This window comes from Arctopsyche grandis, chromosome 9 (genome assembly GCF_051622035.1).
Source record: "Arctopsyche grandis isolate Sample6627 chromosome 9, ASM5162203v2, whole genome shotgun sequence".
NCBI lineage: Eukaryota > Metazoa > Arthropoda > Insecta > Trichoptera > Hydropsychidae > Arctopsyche > Arctopsyche grandis.
In genome coordinates, this window is record NC_135363.1 from 24455215 (window position 1) to 24481040 (window position 25826).

Below are 25826 nucleotides of genomic sequence, written 5' to 3' on the forward strand. Positions count from 1 at the left end.
ATTTACACAATGAAAATTTTTAATATAATTAATTAATCACATAATTTTCACTATAAAATGGAACCAAAAAATATTAAAGTATTAGAAAATCATAGACCATTGCTTTTACCTGTGTTTTATATTATAATATGTATATGCTTAAAGACGATATTGATTTTTAAACAAAACCGCATTTTAGGCATTGTAAGAACGTTGAGGCTGGGGGAGGGGGCGGGGGGGTTGACATTTCAAGTGTTGGTTTTAATTAATCATGACTCTCATGAACTGTTGACTCGACAAAACCACCGCTGTAGGAAGGTACATCAAAGTGGGACAGACACTTGAATTCGAACGCAACTCTGTGGTTCAGCTCCTACAATATATAGCTGTCACCTCACGCTTGACAGACCTTCCCAAACGTCAGGGTTGTGATAAGTGGATTTTTTTTTTTTGGTTTGAACGTACCGATCTTCGACTGGACTTGGTCTCTTCTATGGGCGTAGGAGCTAGGGCTGGCCTAGGTACCGAGGCTCCATTACAACCGTAGTAGCTCTTGTAGAAATCCGACCCCACAGTACCGCCAGGCTCGGCGGCCACTGCAACAACCGACAACACAAACGTTGACTAAACAATTCAAAACAATGGTAGGAATTGACGGGGAGGAGGCGCGAGCCAACCCTCCCCGCAGACCGCGAATAATCTATATATCTAATATAAAAAAATAAAAACAACATGAACGATTGAAAGCTTCGAAGGGCACCCGCGCTCTGGCCGCTCAATAAAACTTTTATAGGGGATGAGGATTTCTACAAGACCACTTTTGTACGCGGGGGATGACTTATGTACTCCAGGAGGTCACCTTTCGATGATACTCTTGACCTATATATGTATGTATGTAATATTTACATCCTGCTTGCTCTATTTGCATAAGAAAAAAAAACGGTAGATACAAGTCTCCGTATCGCTCAGCTCCGTTCGGTTCGTACATATGTCACCCCCTACAACAAAACAACATTCAACAATAAAAGCGCAAAATCGTTCAAAAGATCAAAGATGTGGTGACTTTTGGACGATTTTGAAAGGATCCACACAGGAGGAAGTTTGTGCATGCAATATTAAATTTCAAGGAGATGAGTTTTTAGCAGTGAGTCGTAGAGGAATATTCACATGGATGGAGATAGGATTAGTTTTGAAGTAATATTTCTATTTAAATAAACAAATACAGCTTTGAAACCAACAGAATCAGAGTTCACCAATGACATTCAAAACGATTAAATTTATGTATTATAAATAAATCAATATCAAACATGTTTTATATTGTGTCGGCTCTCAAACATTTCCTATGAAACATTATTGTGAATCACACGTTAGTTTAAATTTTAAGCATCATGAATGATTGAGACGTATAAAATTTGTACTTAGTCCTAAGTTAACGTATTCTTTGCCCAAAATATCTATTATATTTTGGGCAAAATAATCCTTCCCAAATAAGTCCTTAAAATTTATAAACAATTGATGGTAGTCACTATACACCGAAGATCAAAGTTGCATTATTATTAAAATCAATAAAATTGTTATGAAAATCATATGTAAGTTACAGCAAATGTCAATAATCTCATTGCTAACATTGGTTTTGAGTATTGATAGAAATATTATAGCAAAATATCTATTGTAACATTTATTTTGTAAAGTGACAAGTATTTTGTCATGAATTTTTCTTCTTGGAACCCATCATTGACCAATCAGATTCTATTTTACATATAACGGAAAAATGATCAGTGTGACTTCAAATCAACATCAAATATTTGCCCAACACTGCCCAAAGCGATATTGTTCAATTAAAGGTGTTGTCCGTTTGAATCACCTTCTACGTGTGTTAAAATGCAAACTTGTATGTACTTGACTTTGACAAAAAAAAATAATGTTCCGAAGAGATCAAGCGATTGGATTTTTTTTTTAATTACTCAGTCAGTAGAAAATAAGGTTCGCACTAAACTAAATGACTCAATTCAGCAAGTTGACGCAGATATTTAGAGCGAATATTGATTGGAACATGCAATCAAGACGGAAAAGTCGATATTTTACCATCACAATCGCGTCAAAATGTCAGTTTGATTACTCAAAAAATATTCATCTCTGACTTTTTATGAACCAATCATGAGAATATATGGAAATAAACGGCCTAATAAGCACTAATAAAAAAGATACCTAGGCACATGCCAAATGTAAAAAACTATAAAAACTAAACTATAACAAGCAAGCAACATAGCCCAGTGGATAGCGTATGTCGCTTGCGGCTCGAGCCCTAGTTAGACCACTATTGAAAATAATCATACAACGTATGATAATAAGTATTTTTTGCTGGTCAGATTTGGATGGATGTTTGCCAATATATTGAAGCAATTGCTGAAGCGGTTCCTCACAACTTAGCTAACGATCCCTATTTATCAATTTGTATAAAAAAAAATAAAAAACTAATATTCATTACAAAAAAACCAACTATTACACTGTAATAATTACAGCATAGTGGACTGGACACTCACTTTTTTGTACATAGTAAAAACTAGCCAACTTAAAGCAAGTGAAATCGTTTTTTATAATCGTATATGTTACAGTTGAAGTGTGTCTTGCAGTTGTAATATATTTTGACTAATTGAAATATATTCCATCTAACCTTTCACCGACTACCGTTATAGTTGAAGTGTATTTTCAGTGGTAATATAATATACTTTGACTAGTTGGAATTTATTCCACCTAACCCACGTAAGTTGATTCATATGGCGAATTACATTCCAACTGGTCAAAATATATTACAATTAAAAATACAGTTCAACTATGAGTTGATAAAACCGAATTTACGGACGAGGCGTACCTTCTCGGCTCGTTTGCCGCTGGTAGCTGACCCGCTCGCCACTGTCATTGGCTGCTGTGTGAGAGTACTCGAGTATTGCCGTGCCGTGATTAAAACGGTGCGCAATTATTATTAGCCAGCGGGTCCGCTACCAATGGCAAGCGAGCCGAGAAGGTCCGCCTCGTCCGTAAACTCGGCTTTTACCAATAAATCAGTATCTTCCCCCCCAATTTCTTGCAAATCTGGATTATTTATTAACCGGTGCGGTGCAAGCGCTCGACAATCACCAGACAGACTGAACGACAGATAAACTGGATGGCAGCTTTAAACGCAATTCTCGTCTTCTCGAATGATAGATTGCGCATCAGATGACGAGTAACCTTTCGATGTGCACAGATGCAATTATTAAAATGGTAATTATTAAAATTGAGTTGGATCTTTCTCAAGTTGAGATCGATAAGTTCCGAATCATGCCTTATTAAACTCGCCAGAAAGATCCAACTCAATTTTAATAATTACCATTTTAATAATTGCATCTGTGCACATCGAAAGGTTACTCATCATCTGATGTGCAATCTATCATTCGAGAAGACGAGAATTGCGTTTAAAGCTGCCATCCAGTTTATCTGTCGTTCACTCTGTCTGGTGATTGTCGAGCGCTTGCACCAAACCTTTTATTAACATATCGAATTTGTTTTATCTCATATATAAATGCTGGGTCTACCCCACGGGATCGAATGTGAAATGCACGAAAAACCAAATATCGGAAGGCAAAGATCGAAAATCGAACGACCTTAAGTCGAAAGATCAAAAAAAAGGGTACATGGTAAACGGTACATACTCACTTAATTTTCGCGAGCAGGATACAACAGGAACAGGCTTTTATAGATACAGGCAGAATACGTGAGGAAAAGCCTGTTCCTCTTGTTCCTATTGTATCCTGCTCGCGCAAATTAAGCGAGTATGTACGTGAGTATGTACCGTTTACCATGCACCCTTTTTTTTATCTTTCGACTTAAGATCTTTCGATTTTCGATCTTTGTCTTCCGATATTTGCGTTTTCAGGCGTTTCACATTCGGGCTCGTGACCGATATAAATGCTACCTACATAGTGTGTTTCTGGCAAATTTGCTGTGTATCAAAATTTCATTGACTGTCCATAGATGTCTCTATTGTATTTTACACCGTTATGTTTGAAAATTGTTAGTACTTTGTACAAAAATCAATCTAACCTATGTATGCATGTGTCGCCTTGTGGTGATTCCTGTCATGGCACATATACATATGATGCATGTATGTGAAAATAAAATAAAATAAATAGCTAAACGATATTTTTTTAGATTCTGTCAGTTTGTCTGCTTGAATTTGAAAAAGTGGGTAGTGGGGTAGGTGGGTGGGGTAGGGGGTGGTTGGATATGTCGGCTAGAGCGGTGGTGTCCCGTACATCGGTGGGCGCGTGTTGTCTTTGGGCGAGTCCGTGGTGGCGCACACGTACCAGCCGCCGCGGCTGCTTGACCAGCGGCCGGTTCATGCCGTTCATCTTGTTGTAGAGACCGCAGGCGTTGCACAAGTAGTGGCCGGTACCGTCTCGACGCCACAGTGGCGTGTGCACAGCGCCGCAGTTCACGCACTCGCGACCCTCGCTGAAGTACTCCGCCAATTCCACTTGACCACCCACACACACGCACATCAATCATCAAATTAATCAATCTATCCATTTTGCATATAATTAAATTCTATGTGTTCACGCTTTTGTTGAGGATATTCATATATCGATGCATTGTATATATGTATATTTATTTTTAACATATAAAAATACCGGGAAGGCCTTAGGGCCGGGCCGCACCGCTCAACTCGCGAACAACTTGGTTGAGGGCGACCAGACCAATGCATGCAGGTAGATGGGACATGCCGCACCCGTCAACTTGTTTGTCGCACACATTTCTTCATGTCGCGCGACTAGTCGGCCGACAAAGTTGCACGGTGCGGCCCGGCCCTTACAAGTAACCCCAATGCGCCCTCCTGGCCAATTACAAACATTGCAGCAATTTTTTTTTTATTATACATACAAGTCGCTGAATTACGAGACACTGAAAAACTAGCAATTTAACGAGACATCTATGAATTGTACATAAATTTTATTGTACATTTTTCAATCTCAAAAAGTGGTGACATAGTAGGTAGGATAGATATTTAGCCAAATTTTACCGGGAGCCGTTTCAACAATAAAATCAGAGAAAATTTTCAAACTCTAATAGAAAACGATTGACCTGGAGTCACAAATATCCAGGTCTGACCAGCAGCACAACAGATATACTCTTTTCAATCGAGGTCAGCTCATGGGATCGAACCTGGCGCCTCTTGACGCTAAGCAGAAGCTTAACGACCGAGCTATATATGCTGCTGGTATATATACCGTTCAATGGCTCTGAGAATCAAAAAAAATATACATCAGAGCGGAGACTAATCAATTTGTACTAAGTTTGACTCACTGAGTTCGAATGTGGCATTGATTTTTGTTGGTTTGCGCAATTTTTTTGCAGTCTAGAGCTCAAAATTTAGTATTTCTGTACGTATAATTCATTACTAATCTGTATTAAGTTTGGCTCACTGAATTTGAATATTGTTCTATTTACACGCATGATTTCACGGGCCAAAAAAAATCACATTTTTTACTTATAGGAGCGGATACCTACTTATTTTCCTTTACTAAGTTCGACCCACTAAAATTCGAATATGACAATGATTTTTGTTGGTTTGCTGTCGTTTATGAGATTTGATCCTTTAAACAGAACTTTTTTTTTGTCTTTAACTCAAAATTTAGTATTGCTGTGCTGGAACTATGTATTGGAATCAATAGCCAAATGTTTTCTCAATTGATTGTAATTTTATTGTTTTAAAATACGTATAATTAATTACACGGAGCAACAACAAAATTATCACGGCGGAAATTAATCATTGCTTTCCTAAGTTTGACTCACTAAATTCGACCATGACAATGATTTTTGTTGGCTTGCTCTCGTTAATGAGATGTGAGCGTTTAAAAAATGCCCAATTTTTTTTTACAGATTTTTGCAGTCTTTAACTCAAAATTTAGTATTGCTGTGTCAAACGTGAGTATTGGAAACAATGGTCAAATGTTATTTCAATTGATTGTAATTTTTATTACTTTAAAATACATATAAAGCAAGACAGAACTAGGCAGCACTGCACTGCAGCGACGCAGGGCGGTCAAATATTGTTTGTATGAAATTGTACTACGAGTGGCGCGACACTGCGCGTCAAAGTTGCCTTTTGTAACAATGTGCTGCGCTGCGTCGCTGCAGCGCATTGTCGCCTAGTGCGATCAGACCTTAAATCATTCTCTTGAAACAGCAATACTAGATTTTTAATTAATTACTGCAAAAGCTAAAAATCTGTAAAAATTGCGCATTTTTTAAATGCTCATATCTTATAATAGAGAGAAAATATATAAAAATCATTCTCATATTTGAATTCAGTGGGTCAAACTTAGTAAAGATTAATTAATATCCGCTCCGGTTAAGTAAAACATGATTTTTTAGTTGCTCAGTGTTAAAGATTTTTATTCAAATCAACCGACATCTTTGAAATGAAAATAGTGTACAGTTGAATCGGTTTAACTTGGCTATGACGTCACAAAATGGTTGGAATCTTATCATATATTACGTATCCTCAACATAAGCGTGTCCTAATGGGCGAAAGTACATTTATTTATTTATTTAACCAACGAAAGAATAACAACTCACATTTGGGAGCAACTCTGCCTAATAGAACCAACCTATGTACATACATAAATATACATATGTACATGCCATTCACATATTCAATAGACTTAGTGATGTTTTTTGTTTACTTTTTGCATGTTGTTTAAAAAAGATTCGTGAAGCTTTAGACACATAGATTTTGAAGCTTTTTTATCCGATTATGCTTTTTGTACTAACATTAAAATAAGATAATACTATATAAACTAACAAGAAATACAATTTGTGAAATTGACAATGATCACTGGATCAGTAGCTATTAGAATAGATCTAAGATGCATTGTGAACAATTTATGAACAATATAAAGCATCTGAAAATCGAAATGTAGATGACGAAAGATTCTACATGTGTGTTGGTTCCAATAGGCAGAACTATGTCCTAGTACTAATATTATAATTTTAAGCAAAACATGAATAACCAAGGAAATTAGTTTGACTATCTAAAACTTTGTTATTCTTTCAAAAATTTTAACTACTTATTGTGTTCACTATTTTCTACTATATTTTGCATAAAAAGTTGATATTTATAATTAGGACAGGATTCGACAATTTTAATATAATAGGAATTGAATTCATTTTTTCATGTAAGTAGTACATACTGCGGTTTTAAGCAAATATGCATTAAAAAACGAACACAATAAATAGTTATTATATCAATATACAATATAAATTAAAAATACAACAATGGAAGTGTCTTCATCAATAACAAACAAAAAAAATAATTAAAAAGACAAAGAGAAATGTTGTCTACCATCCAACAGTAGAACGCATTATAATCAGCACTAATACAAAATCATAAGATCTCATATGAAAATTCACGTATGTATGAACATATGTATGTATAATATTTTCAGTATTTTTCCATTGAGTTCGAGTCGACGAGCAATTTCAACGCGAAACGCATAAAAAAGGTTATGGTTGACGTTCATACATGCATATATATGTATGTATGTACATACAAATGTATGCGTTGAATTATTTATAATTGTCGTTTTAAAATGCGAGGCACAAAGTTACGAGAGGAAGTGCGGAGTATGTGGAGCACTGATAAGAGAAACATGTTTTGCCATGTCTTCCTGCTCAGTTTGACGGGGAAAAATATATTAAAACAATTAGGTATTTATGGAAAAACATGTGCGCGAGTATCGAATGTGAAACGAACATTCGCCTAGTAACAGTAACAACGTAATACGAAATGATGCGTTCGAAACAAATTCCACATCAGAAAGAACATCGATCGCAATATGTATAATATGACTAATAATAACATACACGAATTTACACGAGATAAACAATAGCAGTGTCGAGATCTAGTCGTAAATAAAAACTTCACCGAATATGAAGAGATGTTGAAGATGTGAAGTATTTATATTTGCTTTCCGAGCTAAACAATAGAATCTGTACCTGAAAATAACGGTAGTCGAAATGAACGTCCGTACAATAAATAACATGGAAGACATTTTTGACATATTGTGTGTGTATATTTTGCAATGTTTAGTCATGTGCAAAAAAAAATATGGAAGAGTATCCACCCCTAAACATGTTGAATGATTTTGTGCAGATTTATACATATTGAAATACGAGATTTATACTAATGAAACTGCGCAGATTGTAACGATATCGTATATCAGCAGAGGTTGCGAAACATTTCGCTTTAAAACTCGGTGATTGATTATGAAATGAATCTACATATGTAGAATTTAGCGCACAATATGATGACGTGCCTATTGATATGTAGGATGTGATTCTGCCTAACGGAATTACCCACATGAGTAACATTATATAAATTAATTAATTTTATTGTTCAATATAAAAACAAACTTATACAATTTCCTGAAATAAACTTAAAAGTTTGGTTTTTCTATCGTACTTAAAAAGCTCAAAGTAAAATACGAAAGAGTTAATTCCATAAGACAAATATTTTTAGTTGATTTATGCTTTTAAGTATAATAAATTTATTGATAAACCTGTTTAAAAAAGATTTTTCTTTTAAATAAGCTGGTCTACATCTCCAATAAACTACTATAATGGATACCAAAGTTACCTCTCAACTATTATACTCAACATATGTATATACTTTTCATATTCTGAAATGTATATATGTTGAGTATGAAAAGGTTACATAGTTGATATAATGGAGAGTCGAGAGATTGAAATGGCAATGGGCGGATCACGTAGCTAGAGATGGGCGAGAAAGAAGTGCTCGAATGGTACCGAGAGAATTTAAACGGGCGTAAAGAAGGCAACAGAGTAGATGGGTGGATGAAATTAGAAAACGTGTGGAATGAGATGGATGAAAATTGCCCAAAATGGAGGTGTGTTGGAGAGACCTTCAAACGACGACGATGACGATGAGTCTCATACTTTCTTTGTATGAAGTTGAATTTTTGTATGATAGTGACGCATTCAATCTTTCTTTTGAATGGTTACTTGAATTGAAACCTTTAAAATATGTTAAAATCAAACAAACAGCTAAAATATTCAACAAAAAAGTGCTCGAAACTCAAACGAACACAAGTAATGCTTCATACATATACATATGTGTTTCTATTGTATATTTATACAAAATATAAAAGTTCGGTATTTACATTGCGGTTAAGAACCAACACATGAGGAATCAAAAAATTGCGGTGTTGCGGTGGCATTGTTCTGACATTAAAAAATGTCACAGCATAAAAATTTCTAAAAAACACCACATCAAACATTGAAACTCTCGCTTTGTAAACTGGAGATTGCATCGATTTCGTTTTTTCGGCATTGCAAGTGCAATTTCAAACACGCATATTTGGAATGCGTAGTCCGGTGACAAAAGGCGACACACAGGCTTTCGGACTCGGAGATGTCTGTCTGGCTGTCACGTAAATTAGTCGAAAGTGGTGTGTGGATCGAGTATCTATTTTACACGCGCCCCTAATGGTCCCGTCATCTGTAAACGATACTATGTATCGAAAAAAAATGGACCCAAAAACTACATACGAACGCTTAAGTGCTTGATTTATATACGAAAAACCACAGTTATTTACCTATAGGACTTAACAAAAAAAAAAAAACGAAAGTATATGGTAAAGGTACGTACATATATACAATTCTTTCAAATACAAATGAAGCTCAGATTCTACAATGCAGCAATACGTGTCGCATTTCAGCATTGATAATTAGCAAGAAAAATAAAATTAATTGCACCGAAACTGCATCGAACTAGATTGCCTCAAATCAACGAGGCTTTTAAGTTATCGCGTTAGCACTTTACCCCGAGTTTCAATTTTTTTAATTTAAATTTTTTTATCGATATTCTCTAGCTAGTTTCGAAGGGGATGTGACTAATATTCAGGAATTTAAGGTATCGTAAAAAGTTTTGTTGGGTTTGGCGCCGACAGGGATCTTCGGACATTGTTTAGCTGTCACCTTGGGCCACCGTGAGGACAATTGGGTCGTCTAGACACGGACACGTATTGCTCGAATCCACAGACACCATCATCACGAAGTGAACGCTGATGATGAAGAACGACGACGAGGAGAATGCACAAAACGCATTCTTGTACGCCGAAGAAAAGCATACCAAGCGAAAAGTGGAATCGTGGCCGAATGCAAACGACAGCTATTAAATGTACATGTAGGTACACACATTTAAGACAAAAATAAATATTTTCAAATTGAATAAGATTTCAAAGACGATTTTCATTCGAAATGCCATCATCACGACGGAATAAAATAAAACAGTCGCATTCGAATATTACACATGAAATTTAATACACTCCAATTTTCCAAGTCCTTCGTGTATTTACATATAAAGAAATAGCACGACTGTACGTGATTTGTTCTGAGGTGAGTATTAGACCTTGACCCACTGCGGTAATTGAGTCATTTTGATGATCTTATTACCGTGCAAATATTTCGATCGGCAATTAAAACTCATTGAACGATTCTGCAGTTTGCAAACTACGACAATAATAATTTTTCGCGTCTATAAAAACGTCTCGTGGGAAACACTGATTAGACAAATTCGGCACGTTATTGTCAATTGTAGCAAATACGTGAACGAAAACAAAAAAAATGACCCGTAACGCGATAACCTCTCAACTTAGTAGTCCTTTGAGTCGATATCGCGGTAAAATAAAGAAATGACTCAAAAGTTGTGTCAACATTTGATTCGATACAATTAATATTAAAGATTGTCAATTTTTTTTATCACAAAGTTCAAAATTAACGCATATGATATATGTATGTATACGAAGTTTCAAAATAAAATGAATATTCCCATGGGGTTAACGCCTATCGATTAATAATCACTGAACAGTGTTGGTGTTGAAATCGGTTCCAGTTCGACATCTGTTAAATCTTTTCGTGATGTTATTAGTGGGTGTGTCTCTAATGTAAATTTAAATAGTTTATTATTTAAAGTAAATAAGATATATTACATTTTACGAGTATTCATATTAGCGTTAGTATACTATATTTTTATCAACAAAAAAATAGCCCTTTGTATATTATTAAGTTTAGAAATTACAATTATTATGAAAATATTATATTAAAATAATATAATATGTAAACCCCATAGACGAACAGTCGTGCGTATTGGGTTTTTTTTTATCTAATCAGTTTTGCCCGTGACCTTTTGTCATTAATGATTCGTGTTGGAACAGAAAAAAGAGAGAAAAAAGTATGCTGACAAAGCAAATGCACCTAAACGCACGTTTGCGCGTAGAGAAGACGCGCATCTCTCTTGATTTGCTTTCCCGCATCGCGTCACGTACAATCGTTCGAATCGTTCGCAAATGTTAAATATTAAAACGTTTCATTTTTTCACTAGCGATAAATCAACATACCACAATTTTGGGAAAAGTTTCACATTAAATTAATTTTATTTTTTACATAAGATTTAAATTGGACGTGGTTTTCCTTGAAGACACTCAACCCTAATGACTAATTTTATGACATTCTCAATTTATGATATTACATTAGAGCAAGAAAATTTAATTTATTCGTAGCACGTGTATAATAATGCACTACAGGAATTCGGACCTATACATACATACATATATACGTTCAATAGAATCATCGGCTGGATGGAATCAAAATAATGTAACAACTACGTGGATAAATAAATTGATTCAAATACAATTGGCTTAGATTTAATCTAACAAAAAGGAACATTAATTTTTAAAGCAACATAAAATAACTACATATTTGCTTATTGCTATAAAAGTTCTACCTATGTACATACATACATATATTAACCGTTCGAAACAAATATGATGATTACTGTTCAAGATTAAATCATTACAAATCGCTTATAGATATTTGTATTAGTGCTGACGTTGTTGTAGATATGCAAGATGAAATTAAAACAAAGTTTCAATGGTAAAATAAAACAAGATCAAACACTCACTTGCTGTCAAAGATGCTGAGGCTGAAAACGAAGTATTCCTTCCTCTTGTTGGAATACTCCTCCCTTCTGAATACGTTGCCCCTGAGTCTGAATACCCACCAGACCACAACTCAGCCTGAAATACAAATCAATGTATCATCTCCTAGTACATTACACAAATTACTGTTTTTTTTCAATCATCGAAATCATACCTGTGTCGTATATGCAGCTTGAGGCGTGTATGCGTTTGATGTGGAATTAGATGTCCTACCGTGAGCAGTTGGAAAATGTCCTGCAAACCTTTGAGCAAACGCTGGCAATGCTCCAGAAGGAGCTGACACTGCAGATTTTCCACCACCTCCATACTCATCTGCCAAGGATGTAGGAAGCACTGTCAATACAATGAATATTAATACCAAGTGAAAATGTTGGTATGATAGCACGGTTTGTTATATTCACCTGAAGGTGGAGGCCACAAGGGTTGTGCCAAATCAGGAGCTCCAGGACTTCCGCTATAGTACTGCATCCCTCCTCCTGGATAGTTTCCACCGCCTACACCACCTCTTCCATATGCTTGAGGGCTGAAAATATAAAACAGTAAGACAAATATTCAAAGGAAGCGGTCAGCGCAAAGATATACGATTTTAGACTTCGTGGTCGTTCACGTGGCTTTCCTACTATCTGACCGAGATAAGCTCGCATAGTTCATTCATGCATATTTGTTGTTGCACTATCTTGTTAAGTTTCGATTCATGAAGCAATACCATAAGGCAAAGTGAAAAACAGGATGTTCGGCGCCGTCGTAAACCTTTGATTGAGAAAAAAAAATAGGAAAGCTTTCAAGACAAACAAAGAAAAGGTGTGTTCATTCATAAACACAAGATGGTTTGCCGATTCGTATACTATGTATTTAAGTTGCAAAACTTGTAAAGGATGTCCAGTTGAAGACTCAATCTTATCATTTGCATCAATTGAACTCGAAAACTGATAAACTATTACTATATACTACACAACAGAGGATTCCATTGATTTTCGTATGCGATCTACCTGTTGATTGTAGTCAACTTTTACTCTATGTATGTGTAAGTATGGTATTGTAGATACATACATACATACATATGTATGTAGCTCCCATATACATACTATGCAACTTTATTTAATATTTAGTTTCATATCCTTACGAACGTTTTTTTCTAAAGGCTTTATAAAATATTGCGATTATTTTTTTCAATTACACTGCAGTCAATATATACATACATATATGTACATACACATATGCACAGAGGATACTTTTATAGATATCCATTATTGTTACTTCATTAGTGTTTTAAAAATTAAATTTAGAATTTAAACCCATTGGAAAGAGCCGCTTCTCTGGCGTTTTTACACAACTACATATGTACGTTCAAATAATGATTGAGATTCATCACTACCTCCATACATATAATATGTATGTACATATGTACGTATCTAAAAAAATTCAATTCCAAAAGCTTCACTGGGGTATTTTGGGACGACATAAGCCTTAATAAATTCCAAAAATTGATTATTTACTTATATGTACTGCAATACTTTCTAGATTCCAAGTGACATATTTGGATTGATATCTGACTGAAATTTTTAAGCAGTTTCTTAAATCCTCAAATTTATAACGTCTATCAATTGAGGTTAGTTTATAGACTTATATATATAATCTGTCAGAGCTCTGTGAGCATTTTCATGATTTAATTTTGAAATGTTCACGCATCCGTTTAATTTAAGAAGCTTTTTTCATGTGTTGTGCAGTTGTCATTTACCCTTCAGCTCAACCGGTAAGTATGTGCGTTGGCTTGAACCGATAAGCCACTTTACAATGCGGGTCCGTTTCACCGATAACAATTCAGGTAATTCATGCACGTTCGATTGTTGTAAGACAATAATTAACGGTTGCATCCTGCACCAACTGGGCCATAAAACAATTAAACTAAAAATAAAATTGAAAATACAGAAGCCAAAAAAAAAAAAACAACCAACAAACAGAATACCAATAATGCATGTATGCAATGTTCTTAAGATGAAGCACGTGTACGAATAGTATTAGTACATATTTACAAAGAAAAGACAATTAGTGAGTCGTTAAGTATAATTTTGATGCAATCGCCCAAAGGTATAGGTGAATTTAAACAACACTTTCGTGATGTTCAATCATTTAAGATACGTTAGTTTATTTATTTTCCAAGTTGTTTCATTTGAAGAGCTATTTATTTGAAACGATTGTTGGTTTATATTTATTTATTAGAAACGAAAGTTGAATAAATGTAGTCTAGGCAAATATAATAAAACGTATGATAAACGTTTTAAACATACCAAGATTGTAAATATTTACTAAACGAAAACATTTCAATTCTTGTACAACGCATTTTATATCGAATTGTAGACAATAGGGTTGACGTTTTATGTGGTCAAGTTCATCGACACGATATTAAAATCGCATTAGTTTAAAATATACATCAACGAATCGTCAGAAAGCGGACGACGAACACGTTTAGGACTTTGCTTTTAGCCACTTTGATACATTCAGATAGTAGGTACCTGTAAAACATGACCTTTTTTATATATTAGAGTGCCGATTTAATATTCAGCGCATGTACAGTTAAAAAAGCGTCTTCGTCCCAAACTGTAAATGGCAGGTAGATATAATAGATGGTAAAAAGAAAATGTTGCCAAACACCGACAGAAGGGACAACCACTTCTCGGAAGCCATAAACTTAAACCGTCTCGGTACTATTTTTTTTTTTTTTGTTCGGGATGAACATTTTAAAATTTACAATACGTATAAATTTCAACAGACAAAACCTGTCAAGGATATATTTTCAATAGAAGCAAACCAACACGTTAAAATCGACAAAAGTTTAGATGAACATACCGACTACATATTCTAGGCAAATACATCGATCACGATCAAAGAACAGTCGAACGAAATAAAACATGATAAAATACGAAAGCTCATGAAATACCTGTCATCTGGACGATACAGTGGAAAGTCGTCAGGAAGATACATGGCGTTGAATCGGATGTGCGAAAGTTCAAAAATACGACACAGATATCACGTGCACACTCGAGTCCATGCAACGAGACCTCACCAGACAGACGACCGAACACTGACTGAAGGATTTGGCGCGTGTCAAGCAGTGCTGGGATGCACCCCCACCACCGATCCGTTCGGCCAATCAGCGGTCAGACCACGCCCCTCCACCGTGCCGTGTAAAAAATTCGACCAATCAAAGAGGAGACGCTCGATGCGTGTCAAAGATCGACAAGCAGAACGAACTAAATGAAATGTGTATTTCAATTACACATTTGCCGTTGAAAAGCATGCTTTTTAAAAGCACACCAGATGTGCGCATGCTTTCACGAATAAATATATGGTTCCGTTACGACCCGTGTTGTGTCATAAATCTCCCATTGTTCCTGGACCATTTTTTTCTTTATCATCCTTTTAATCTCTTAATATAATATTGACCTGCAATGGGTTGACAGATGGGTTATGCAGAACTGTCCCAAGTTCTAGATACTGGAGGGTCTGTTGCAGACAAATGTAGTTGTAGTAAGAAGTATTACCACTTACTTGTAAGTGGGGATTAGCAGGTACTTTTTTAATCCTCACCTTTTTTTATACAATAAAAACTAGCCAGCTTGAAGTGAAATCATTTCTTACATATAATTCTGTATCTACATAATATATAATTTGGAAAGAGACTTTGTATGTAACATTCGTTGGTTCGTTCGTAGACGACATATTCGATTCATAGGCGCCGATTCGATTTTTTTCGATTCAAAGAATTTACGTTCCCGGAGGCAAAGGCGCCAAGGGCGCAGACCCCGCGGGAGGCGAAGCCTTAGAGAGCGGAGCTCTAGGGGGCGAAAGCTCCGGGGGCGCAGGCGCCGGATTCTGGTATACATATCATTTCGAAAGAGATAGTATTTGTTTGTTTGTTCGTGAAAGTCAATTTAATAAAAAAAAAACAAAAGACTATTCAAATAAATTTATATAAAATAAAACTATTCAAATAAATTTAATAAAATGTTTACTATTAGATTAGTCATGTTTAAGCGGTTTATATTACAAATACCGAGCTAAGCCGGGTAAAACCGCTAGTAATTTATATGTTACAGTTGAAGTGTATCTTCCAGTTGTAATATATTTTGACTAGTTGGATTATATTCCATCTAGCCTGGAATCAACTACCATTATAGTTGTAGTGTATTTTTATTTGTAATATATTTTGACTAGTTGTAATATATTCCGTCTAACCCACGTAAGTTGATTTATATGGCGAATTACATTCCAACTGGTCAAAATATTCTACAACTGAAAATACAGTTCAACTATAAGTTGGTATCAGGTTAGATGGAGAGGTTAGGTTTTCGTGTCATATTTTTGTTTTGAACACATTCTTAGAGTTCTTGTAATACGGTACTCATTACCTTTATTCGTAATATCTAACAAATACTAACGCATTATTGAATTCCAAATCATTCGTAAAAACACCAGACCTGTCAAAACTCAACTGTTATATTACAACTGCCGGACATTGTTGAAATTAATTGTAAATAAGTTTTTAAGGTATTTTCCTATTATGCTGTACATTAACATTAAAATAATATAATACTTCATACTACATCGATACCTACCTATAATTACTAACAAAAAAAATTAAAATAGAAGTAGTACAGTAGCTACAGTAGCTGCAGTAGCTACTGTACTACTTCTAAGTAGTACAGTAGCTGTTAAAATATATATGTATAAGATATATTGTGAAAATAATTTTGTAATAATAAAAAGCATTTAAAAATCAAATTGTTGAAAGTGTATTTAAACTTGTAGAGATATGATTTACTAGATAAATTGTATTCGAATATGAATGACCCAAAACGCCAGTTGCAATATATTACAACTGAAAATACACTTCTATGTACTGTAACATATGTATACATTATTACATAGGTTCGTCCGTTTCAAAACATAGTAATTAATATTTCTTTATTTAAATCTCGAATTTGGTGTTGAATTTTGAATCATCTATAGAAAGAAGAAATATAATTGCATTTGAAATGTGGCGCAGGAAAACGAATGAGTAGACTTTAGCGTTGACTTGGTGCTCTTTGAATAACAATATATGTACTTCTCCATTAGTTAACAAAGCATGAGAGCAAAAAAGCATGGTTGACAATAGTAATTGACAATAGTGAACCATTTTTTGTGCGAAAAGTATCGTCCGAACGCTAGAACTAATGAGCAAAGATCGGCGTTCGATGGATGCTTTTTACTATTTTTATTTTAATAGAAAGACAATGTTTATTTGCTCTCTTGCTTTGAACACTAATGGAGTGGCTTATTGTTATTTGAAAAGCATCCATCGACAGCCGAAGACTACTAATCTATGTATTTACATATATATGTAGTTAAAAGGATTGCCCACATGAGCAGGCAATATTGATCATACGACGATCCCGCACAAAGAGAACCAATGTATAAAAAACAAAGCCACTATTGTGGGGAATATTCACGAGTCATTATTCCACCTCATACCAAATATGTTGAAATCCATCTCAAAAACTTTCATAAAATTAGACAAATTCTGAATCTGAATTTTAACTATCCAAATATTGGTAGGCACTTACACGTTCTTAAATTAATATGTACCTATGTATGTATAGGATCATCATCAACTAGTCATTCACCATCCACTGCTGGATAAAGGCCTCTCCAACACGCTTCCACTCGTCTCTATTTTGCGTAACACTCATCCATCCCACACATTTTCCTAATTTCGCCTACCTATCTTCCCCGCGATCTTCCTTTTACCCTTTAGCATTCTCTCGGGTACCATTATAGCACTTCTTTTGTCCACCTTTCATCCATTCTTCTAGCCACGTGGCCCCCTCCCCCATTGCCATTTCAATCTCTTCACTCTAACCACTATATCCACTATCCTTGTCATACATCTTACTCACGTATTCCGTGTCCTGTATTTCCTCGTTATGACAAGCATACAACGTTCCATACTACGACTTTGTGTAGTAATTGGCGGTCAATGTCCAAGTTTCACATCCATGCATCATCACTGGTAAAACACATTGATCGAAAACTAAAAAATGTAATGTTATTGCATGTATGGACAAAATGAAAAAAAATTTTTCATTTTTTTAATAACGTAAAACAGCGTCATGAAATTTATTATCATATAAAAGTTTTCCATTGAAGATAGTGGAACTTCCAAATAGAAAGCTGAACAAGTATTAAGAGATAAAGTCAATATTAAATTGAATAATTCATTGTCGTGGGTCAACAAAATTGAAGATGCATTGTATTTACATTTACACGTTTAATCTTAGATACATAAATCGAGATAACAAAACAATCACTTACTTGACGCTAATTGTACATTGATTTTTTAATGAAAAGATTTCAACATACCAGCAGATGAATATTCAATATTTGAATCATCATAGTAAAAACAAAAAAAAAGTAAAACACGTATCGTCACGCCCTTATACCTCAGGGTCAGTTGACCCGCAGGATCATCAGACAAGAACGAAATACACCGAATTCCTTTCAAGAAAGGAAGAAGCGCACGTGGATAACACGTGCCGACGATGACGAAACGTGTCTTCGAGGATATCCGTTGTCGCTAGCAGTTCTTACAATGAGAGCACACACCTCCTTATTAGTCACTTGTGTCCGTCTGCAAGTGTCAATAAATGGATTTTTATACGCGAAATACAATAAACCAGTACCCTTTAAAAATGTCAATATTGAGTTGAACAAAATTGCACAACTGCTACGTGCTTATGGCCGAACAATGTGCGCATATTCAACTAGTGCGTACATATGTACATACATATATGAAAAAAAAACTAAATGCACACATGCTTGCGAATAAAAAAAAATATGCATTGTGTGATTTAATTGTCCCGCTTTGTTCCAGGAAAATCATTCGAGTTTATATTTGCTCAGACTGTATTCAAAATGTGTTTACACTACAGTGAATAATGCAGAATGAAACTACATATATAATTTTAGCGTTTGGAATGTGACTGTTGTTTTTTTTTTTTTGATAAAGTTAGTATGCATTTAAAAAAAATCGTAAAATTGTTTATAAACTAGCAAGCACTTGTTTACTACATATTTATACAGAAGGGTATTTCCAAATTTCTAAAAGAATTTCAAACGCGAAAACAAAATATGTAGGTATGTACATAGTATATAAAATGTATTGTATATTAAATATGAGTATACAATAAATTTTCTATAATTGTGAAACGGGTGGGGGATAAAGGTCAACTTTATGTATGTATAGCTAATGTTTACTCTAAATGTACATATGTACACAAAGTCCTTTTGTAAATGTCTCGCATTTGTTTATGTACAAAGTATGAACCGTCTCGCAACATGTTGACAAATTTCGTACGTGAAAATCACAATTAAATTTCCCGACGAATGTGTTAAGCACAATTTTGATAACCACTTTTCAAGTTCAGCGATAAAAAATGTGATAAAAACCATTGGATAATGGGGGATCGGTCAAATTGTATAACACCGTAACATATCGAATTCGCAATATTTTGTATACAAACAAGTGATTCCACAATAGTAATACCTTGTAAACACCAATGTAATGCACTTCGATTGCGAAAAAAACCTTTCATCGATGGATGGTAGATAACGCCTTTGGATCAAAACAACTTTGTTTACGAAAAAGCAGGCTTCAACTTGTACCGTAGGACAGGACTTTGGACCCGATGTAAAATCGTGGCAATTTGTAAAATTAATTTTGGCGCCATTATTTACCTGGCGAAAGGTTAGTCACCGCGTCGATCGCGCTCGCCCGAGTTCGGGATAGGAAACGTCAAAAACATTTTGATTGCTTGTTTGCTCCACCATTAGGAAACAAACCGAAAGGATATTCGAGCAAACATCCCATATATAACGAGGTATTTAACAATATTTAAACTGTTGGCTACACTTCCTCTGAACAATGGAACGTTTGCTAAACTTTCGAGCAATAATTCTCAACGAAAATTAAGCAAATATGTATGAAACTACAATATACGATATTGCACGAACATACATACATACATACAGACATATACGACATTTTATAATAATCTTTATCGTTCCTCTGAATTAATGAATATGAACTCTGCCTCTCCCTGTCCTCTCCCGATCATTCCAGAACTCTCGAGACAGCGTCATTCAATGCCAATTGCGACTTGTAAGTCGAGTCAGGCTGTTTTGTTCCAGGCGGAAACTTAACCAAAAAAAATTCCATTTCCTCATTTTTGGCGTGCTTGTTCTTATTTTGGACGTTTTGTTAAGAGAGATTATGTATAAAACTAATACTAAAGGACATTTTTAGCTACCGGAGGAAAGTTTCTTACTCATTATTATTGTGATTATTTACTAATAATGTATTAATATCAAATATTTGGAAATATTTTTGCCATTTATAACAACATGCTGTCTGGGGGTATAATGGGTGGGGTACGATGGGCCGGGGGCCCGTTGTGCCTCATTTTTAAATAATCATTTTTTCTATAAGGGAATCCAGAAGAAGAAAATAATTTTTCTCAACAAACTTTCCAAACAACTTTAAATGACAGGGCAAGGGGCAGATTTCCACAACAAGAACCATCAAACAGAACACTAAGCTTGGAATTGACTCGCAATCACTAAAACACAGGAAAAGCGTTACATCCCTACAACCAGGACTTACAAATATGACGCCAAACTCAAAATTCCATCATCACTCACCAGCAAATATTTTTCTTATTACCAAAAACTAAGTTTAATATTCTTTTTGAACTATTTTTTGTCTTATTTTATAATTTTATATGTAGCCCATTGTGCTTCAGTGGTGATCCCGTTGTGTCTCGGTCCTGGGCAAAACGTACTTTTTGCCATTCTTGTTTTTTTTTTGTTTAAATTGCTTAAAATATAATCATGTTTTTACTTTATATTATAGATGAATAAATAAAGAAGAGATATCCATATTAAATTTATTATATTTTTTATTCCAACACCATTTTTTTTCCATTTTCCCTTAGGGTATCCATCATGCCCCGGGTTCCCCTTCAAAATACTTTGGTATATTATAATTAGTCACCGGAGCCTGAGGGGGCCGTGTATTGTTCAAAGGTTGTAAATGCATTGTTAAAGGTTTGCCGAACAATGGATAGAACTGTGACTATCCTACCTCTAATCATAATAATCATAGGAAAAGTATCAATATGGGATACTTTATTAAAATTTATGAAATATGAGTATATGTACTTACATATATGCTGTGCTTATTTAAAATCTATTTTTAATATATTCAAAATTGTCCTAGATTACTTCAATTACGTGTTATTACATATTTTAACATAATGAATACCGATGTTGGATATTGATTGTATTTTATATGTAGGTTCATATATTATATATGTAGTCAAAGTGTATTAATAGTTGTAATATATTTTAACCAATTAAAATATGTTTCATCCATCCCACGTAGTTATTTCGTATGACACATTGACTTTACAATCTGACTGGTCGGAGTCAGAAAATATAACTATGTATATTTCGTTTTACGTTGTCCACTTTTTGAAACTGATTCACAGAACCTATGCTTTTTATGCGACCTGATTTTGATGTAATTTTATTAATAGTATGTATGTATATACTGTTTATTGCAAAAACGTCACTTGATTGGTAATTTGAGTCGGAAAACAAAATTTTTGTTTGAACACATTCTTAGGGCTATCGTAATATGAAAATCTTTTCCATAATTCGTTATAGACTATAACTTTTAGTAAGTAATATTAACGCATCGTTGAATCCTAAAACGTTCTTTAAAAAAACTGATCTGTCTGAACTCATTTGTTAAAGCTAATATAATATGTACACACATAATAACTGGCGAACACCACTGACACTGTATTTTCATCTATAGAAATATATATCTACTAGTTAATTTGTATTCGAATGTGAATTATCTAAAGCGCCAGATAAATATATTACAACTGGTAAAACATTTTGGAATTATACAATTAGACATATTATAGTTGCTCCAATTCTATGTATATATTTAGATTTGATTTTAAACAATAGCAGGTATGTAAGTATGTACTATTCCAAATGAATATTTTTTTATCATTCCTTCTTTTATAAAAAGTAAACTGGTAAAAAATCAAAATTAATTTATTGGGTTTTTTATAGCAACAAAAGGTATTCAAGTACATTTATATTTATATTTTTTCAATAAAAAAAGGACTCAAAAATTGAGAACGGCCTATTATACTGTCAACTTCGATGCTCAAATGTTTGTTCTGACAAAACACTGCCAAGAGGCACACGCACACGTTCCGTTTCCGTTTTCGTTACATTTCGTTACTCTTTTTCGCTCTTAAGATTTTTCCTAAACATGACAAACGCAAAAGTACAATATTAGGTAGTATTATATTTATATGAAATATTAAAACATTAAGCACAATATTATATAAATGTTTATGAACACTTCGTAGCATAATAACATATGTACATATACGTAAACACTCAAGATACAAATTTGGGAATATTTTTCAATGTTTGCAAATAAAATACGTTGAACGCCACGTCGGCAAATATTTTCCGAAGGATATGATATATTTTTTATGTAACTGTCTACACTACACTCTGGGCCATCCTATACAAATAGAGCCATCTTTGTATATCCAGGGATTTTTTCGTAGGAATTGTAAGTATAAAAAAAATAATATAGTTTCTCTGACTACGCAAGACGCATACGTAAATATCAAGACTTAAATAAAATAAAAGTTTTACTTACATTCAAAACTAAAAGTGACCGTTAATTCCGAATCTGAACGAATTTCTACAACAATCAATGCATTCATTGATCGAGGCAGTGTTTCAGTTTGCTGACCACGTCAATATGAATATAATTATGAAAATATGAATAAGAAAAAAAACGGACACGAGACGCTTGAAATGCAATACCTTTTTTGCTATCTACGCGCCCACGATCTTATAATGAATACCACCTACTGAATGAAACACAATATTTCATAATGTACGGCGTCGAATTCATCTCCTGTACACTTTGCATTCATCTCGGGATTGAGTACAAAAAATCATTACGTATTAAAAAAAATTGCTTCAATGTATATTCGATACGTTTATCGTATATATTCATTAAAAAATGCTTAATTTACACAACGTGAAAACGGAACCTGGTTAGTAAGTTTATGAGCTGTCAACTTTTCATGACCAGTAGGTAAGTTACCGATGTTGATTTAGCGATTACGCTTCAAAACCATTTTCTACGCAAACATGATGTATGAATATATGTACATATATACAAGCCGGTGTAACTAACATTTTTTCCCCGTACACTAGTAATAATGTAAACAGAGTATGTACGAAGTTTTCGGTGAGCAGTCGAAGATCGTTGACCCGATCCATCAATTTCTAACAGTCATTAGCTGTTGAAGTGACATCAACGACGGTTATTAATGGTTTTTCTTCCATCTATGTATATATGTATGTTTATATACATATATATTATATTATTTATGACTCCTGTTAACATAATATAAATTGATATAAATATCCTATTTCTTGTATCCATTTGATCATTTTCTGGCAAAAATGTACACATTTAAAAATGTTTGAATATAAAACTAGTACTTTAATCATTCGAAATGAGATACATGCATAGTATATATGTATGCAATTTGCATGCATATATTGACACTGGCCCTTTTAGAACCTACCCACAGATAATTTCATATAAATAATATAAAAATTAGCATGGAAATTACATGGTCCCGTATAGGTAATAAGTGGAACGATTTCTTTACTCATTTTGAATAGAAAAAAAAACACACATGCATACTACCTATATATTATATTTAACTAGGCATTATAATAATGCACTAGGAAAAATGCCCGTATTACACGTATTAGTACATTGTATTTATTTGAATGTTTTCACAATTCCAATTAACATAATACATCATACAAATCCACGTGATGTGCTATTGAAATTGGAGCGTACGTGTTCGTCTCAAGGTTTAATGTTTATATCCGATCCGTATTATTTGACGGCCACCGTGAATTCGTACATTCTCCTGGGCATACGTACAATGACCGTTATAAAATAAGTCAATGGGCTTATTTCATTTACTGTAACTTTTCGCTTAGTTCGTATTTTTTTCTATGTGAACAAACAATCAAATCAAAGAATCTTTACACAGTCATAACATTAGAAGATGCGGAGTAAAACATTTTTCGAATTCAAATGAATGTCGATCGATTTGTGATATAATGAATTTAAAACGTGAAAATTCTTAAGAGATGAAACGACAAAGTATACGAGACGTGAATATGCAGTCGTCGGTATGCAATTACGCAGCGGTGCACTAATGTCGTTGCACATTAGTGCATTTACCGCTACGAATTGTTGTATAGGTAACATGAAAAACGATGTCTTTGTGCGCATCTGTTTATTACTGAAATATGTCACTTGGGTAACTTACATATATTAAAATTTCAAATGAAAAAATACGCAGTGGCTTTGTTGTATGTAAGTGCAATTTGAATGCATTTGAGCTATTTATACGCATTGACAGATGAAAAAGGACAATTATTTTTATGAAAACTTCTGTTAATAATCAATATGTATGTAATACTATGTATGTATGTGTAAAATACAAATAAGAAAAATAAGTTAAAACGTTGTTGACGCAGTTGGGTTTTTCCCGATTTAGCTTAGTTCATATTTTATGTGAGTACTTCATTTATTGTTATTCAGTGAGTTATGTAATGATAAATTGTCTTATCTAAAAAAAATTTAACCGCAAGTTGGTGGGTTCGGTTTTTAGATGCTCCAGATGGGTTTTTTTGCAACAATTCTTTTTTCTATCCACATACAACAATACATTGTAAAATTCTCATATGGCAAAATATTGTATATCATTTTAAACTACAGTTATTTCTAAACATTTGATTTCGATCAAATTTTTAAATATTTAAGCATTTTACTAAATATACGAATATATACAAAGCCGTAGTAGCTAGAGTAATTTGCACCCGGGGGCAAATATGGGGAGGGGGCAGATGACCCTGGGTGCAAGATTGAGGGAGGGGGGGCAAAACGCGATTAGTTATATTTCATACTATGTATTCATGCAGAATAATATGCTAGATTTTATTTTGCGTGAAATGTTCTTTGAAATTTTAGCATGTTTCATATTCTCGGAAAAATAGTGCGTACACAGACAGTATGCCGCCAAGAATATGGTATTTTAAACAATTTTAATTTTAATTTAATTTATTTATTTTTAGCTGGAAAACGGTAATTTTGAAATTTTACTTAATGGACGTATTTAAAAGTTTTGAAAAAAAAGATAATAAGCGGGGAGGAGGGGGAGGGGGGGGTGCTAGTAGCATGTTTGTCCGTGGGCGTAAACTACCCTAGTCACTGCTCTAATTTGTATATGCACAGTGAAATTATATTTCAAGTGAAAATATATTTTCAGTGAAATCATAACCAGTTACATTTTTAGGGTTGATTTTATTCATTTAAGATTAGATTGTTAGTGTTGGTATTATATAAGGGTTAGTATAGGTTAGGTTAAGTAAGGGTTGGCCCTATTTATTTCGTTTATTTTATCGAGGTAAGCCAGTTTATCAATAGAATTTTTGTTATTAATCCACAAGAGTAGTCGAAATATGATTTTTCTAAGTGGAATTTTATTTAATTCTCATATAAAGACAATTTAATATATTATCCTTATTAATTCAATTCAGATTCGTGTACAT

General features: G+C 34.0%; 1 protein-coding gene across 4 annotated transcripts in view; it reads right to left on the bottom strand.

Moving 5' to 3' along the window:
* The window catches only part of LOC143916896 (uncharacterized), a 66941-nt gene that overhangs the window by 8652 nt on the left and 32463 nt on the right, over window positions 1-25826 (bottom strand). Inside the window, exons 1-5 of one of the 4 annotated variants that reach the window (XM_077438166.1) lie at window positions 14977-15126; window positions 12440-12561; window positions 12193-12371; window positions 12002-12116; window positions 445-575 (exon numbers count right to left, since the gene is read on the bottom strand). In XM_077438166.1, coding sequence (XP_077294292.1) covers window positions 445-575; window positions 12002-12116; window positions 12193-12371; window positions 12440-12561; window positions 14977-15020 — 591 coding nt within the window. In that variant the 5' untranslated portion in view covers window positions 15021-15126. Of the gene's footprint in view, window positions 1-444; window positions 576-4325; window positions 4496-12001; window positions 12117-12192; window positions 12372-12439; window positions 12562-14976; window positions 15127-25826 lie in introns of those variants that run through there. The other 3 variants (XM_077438165.1, XM_077438164.1, XM_077438163.1) reach the window with 3 other exon arrangements.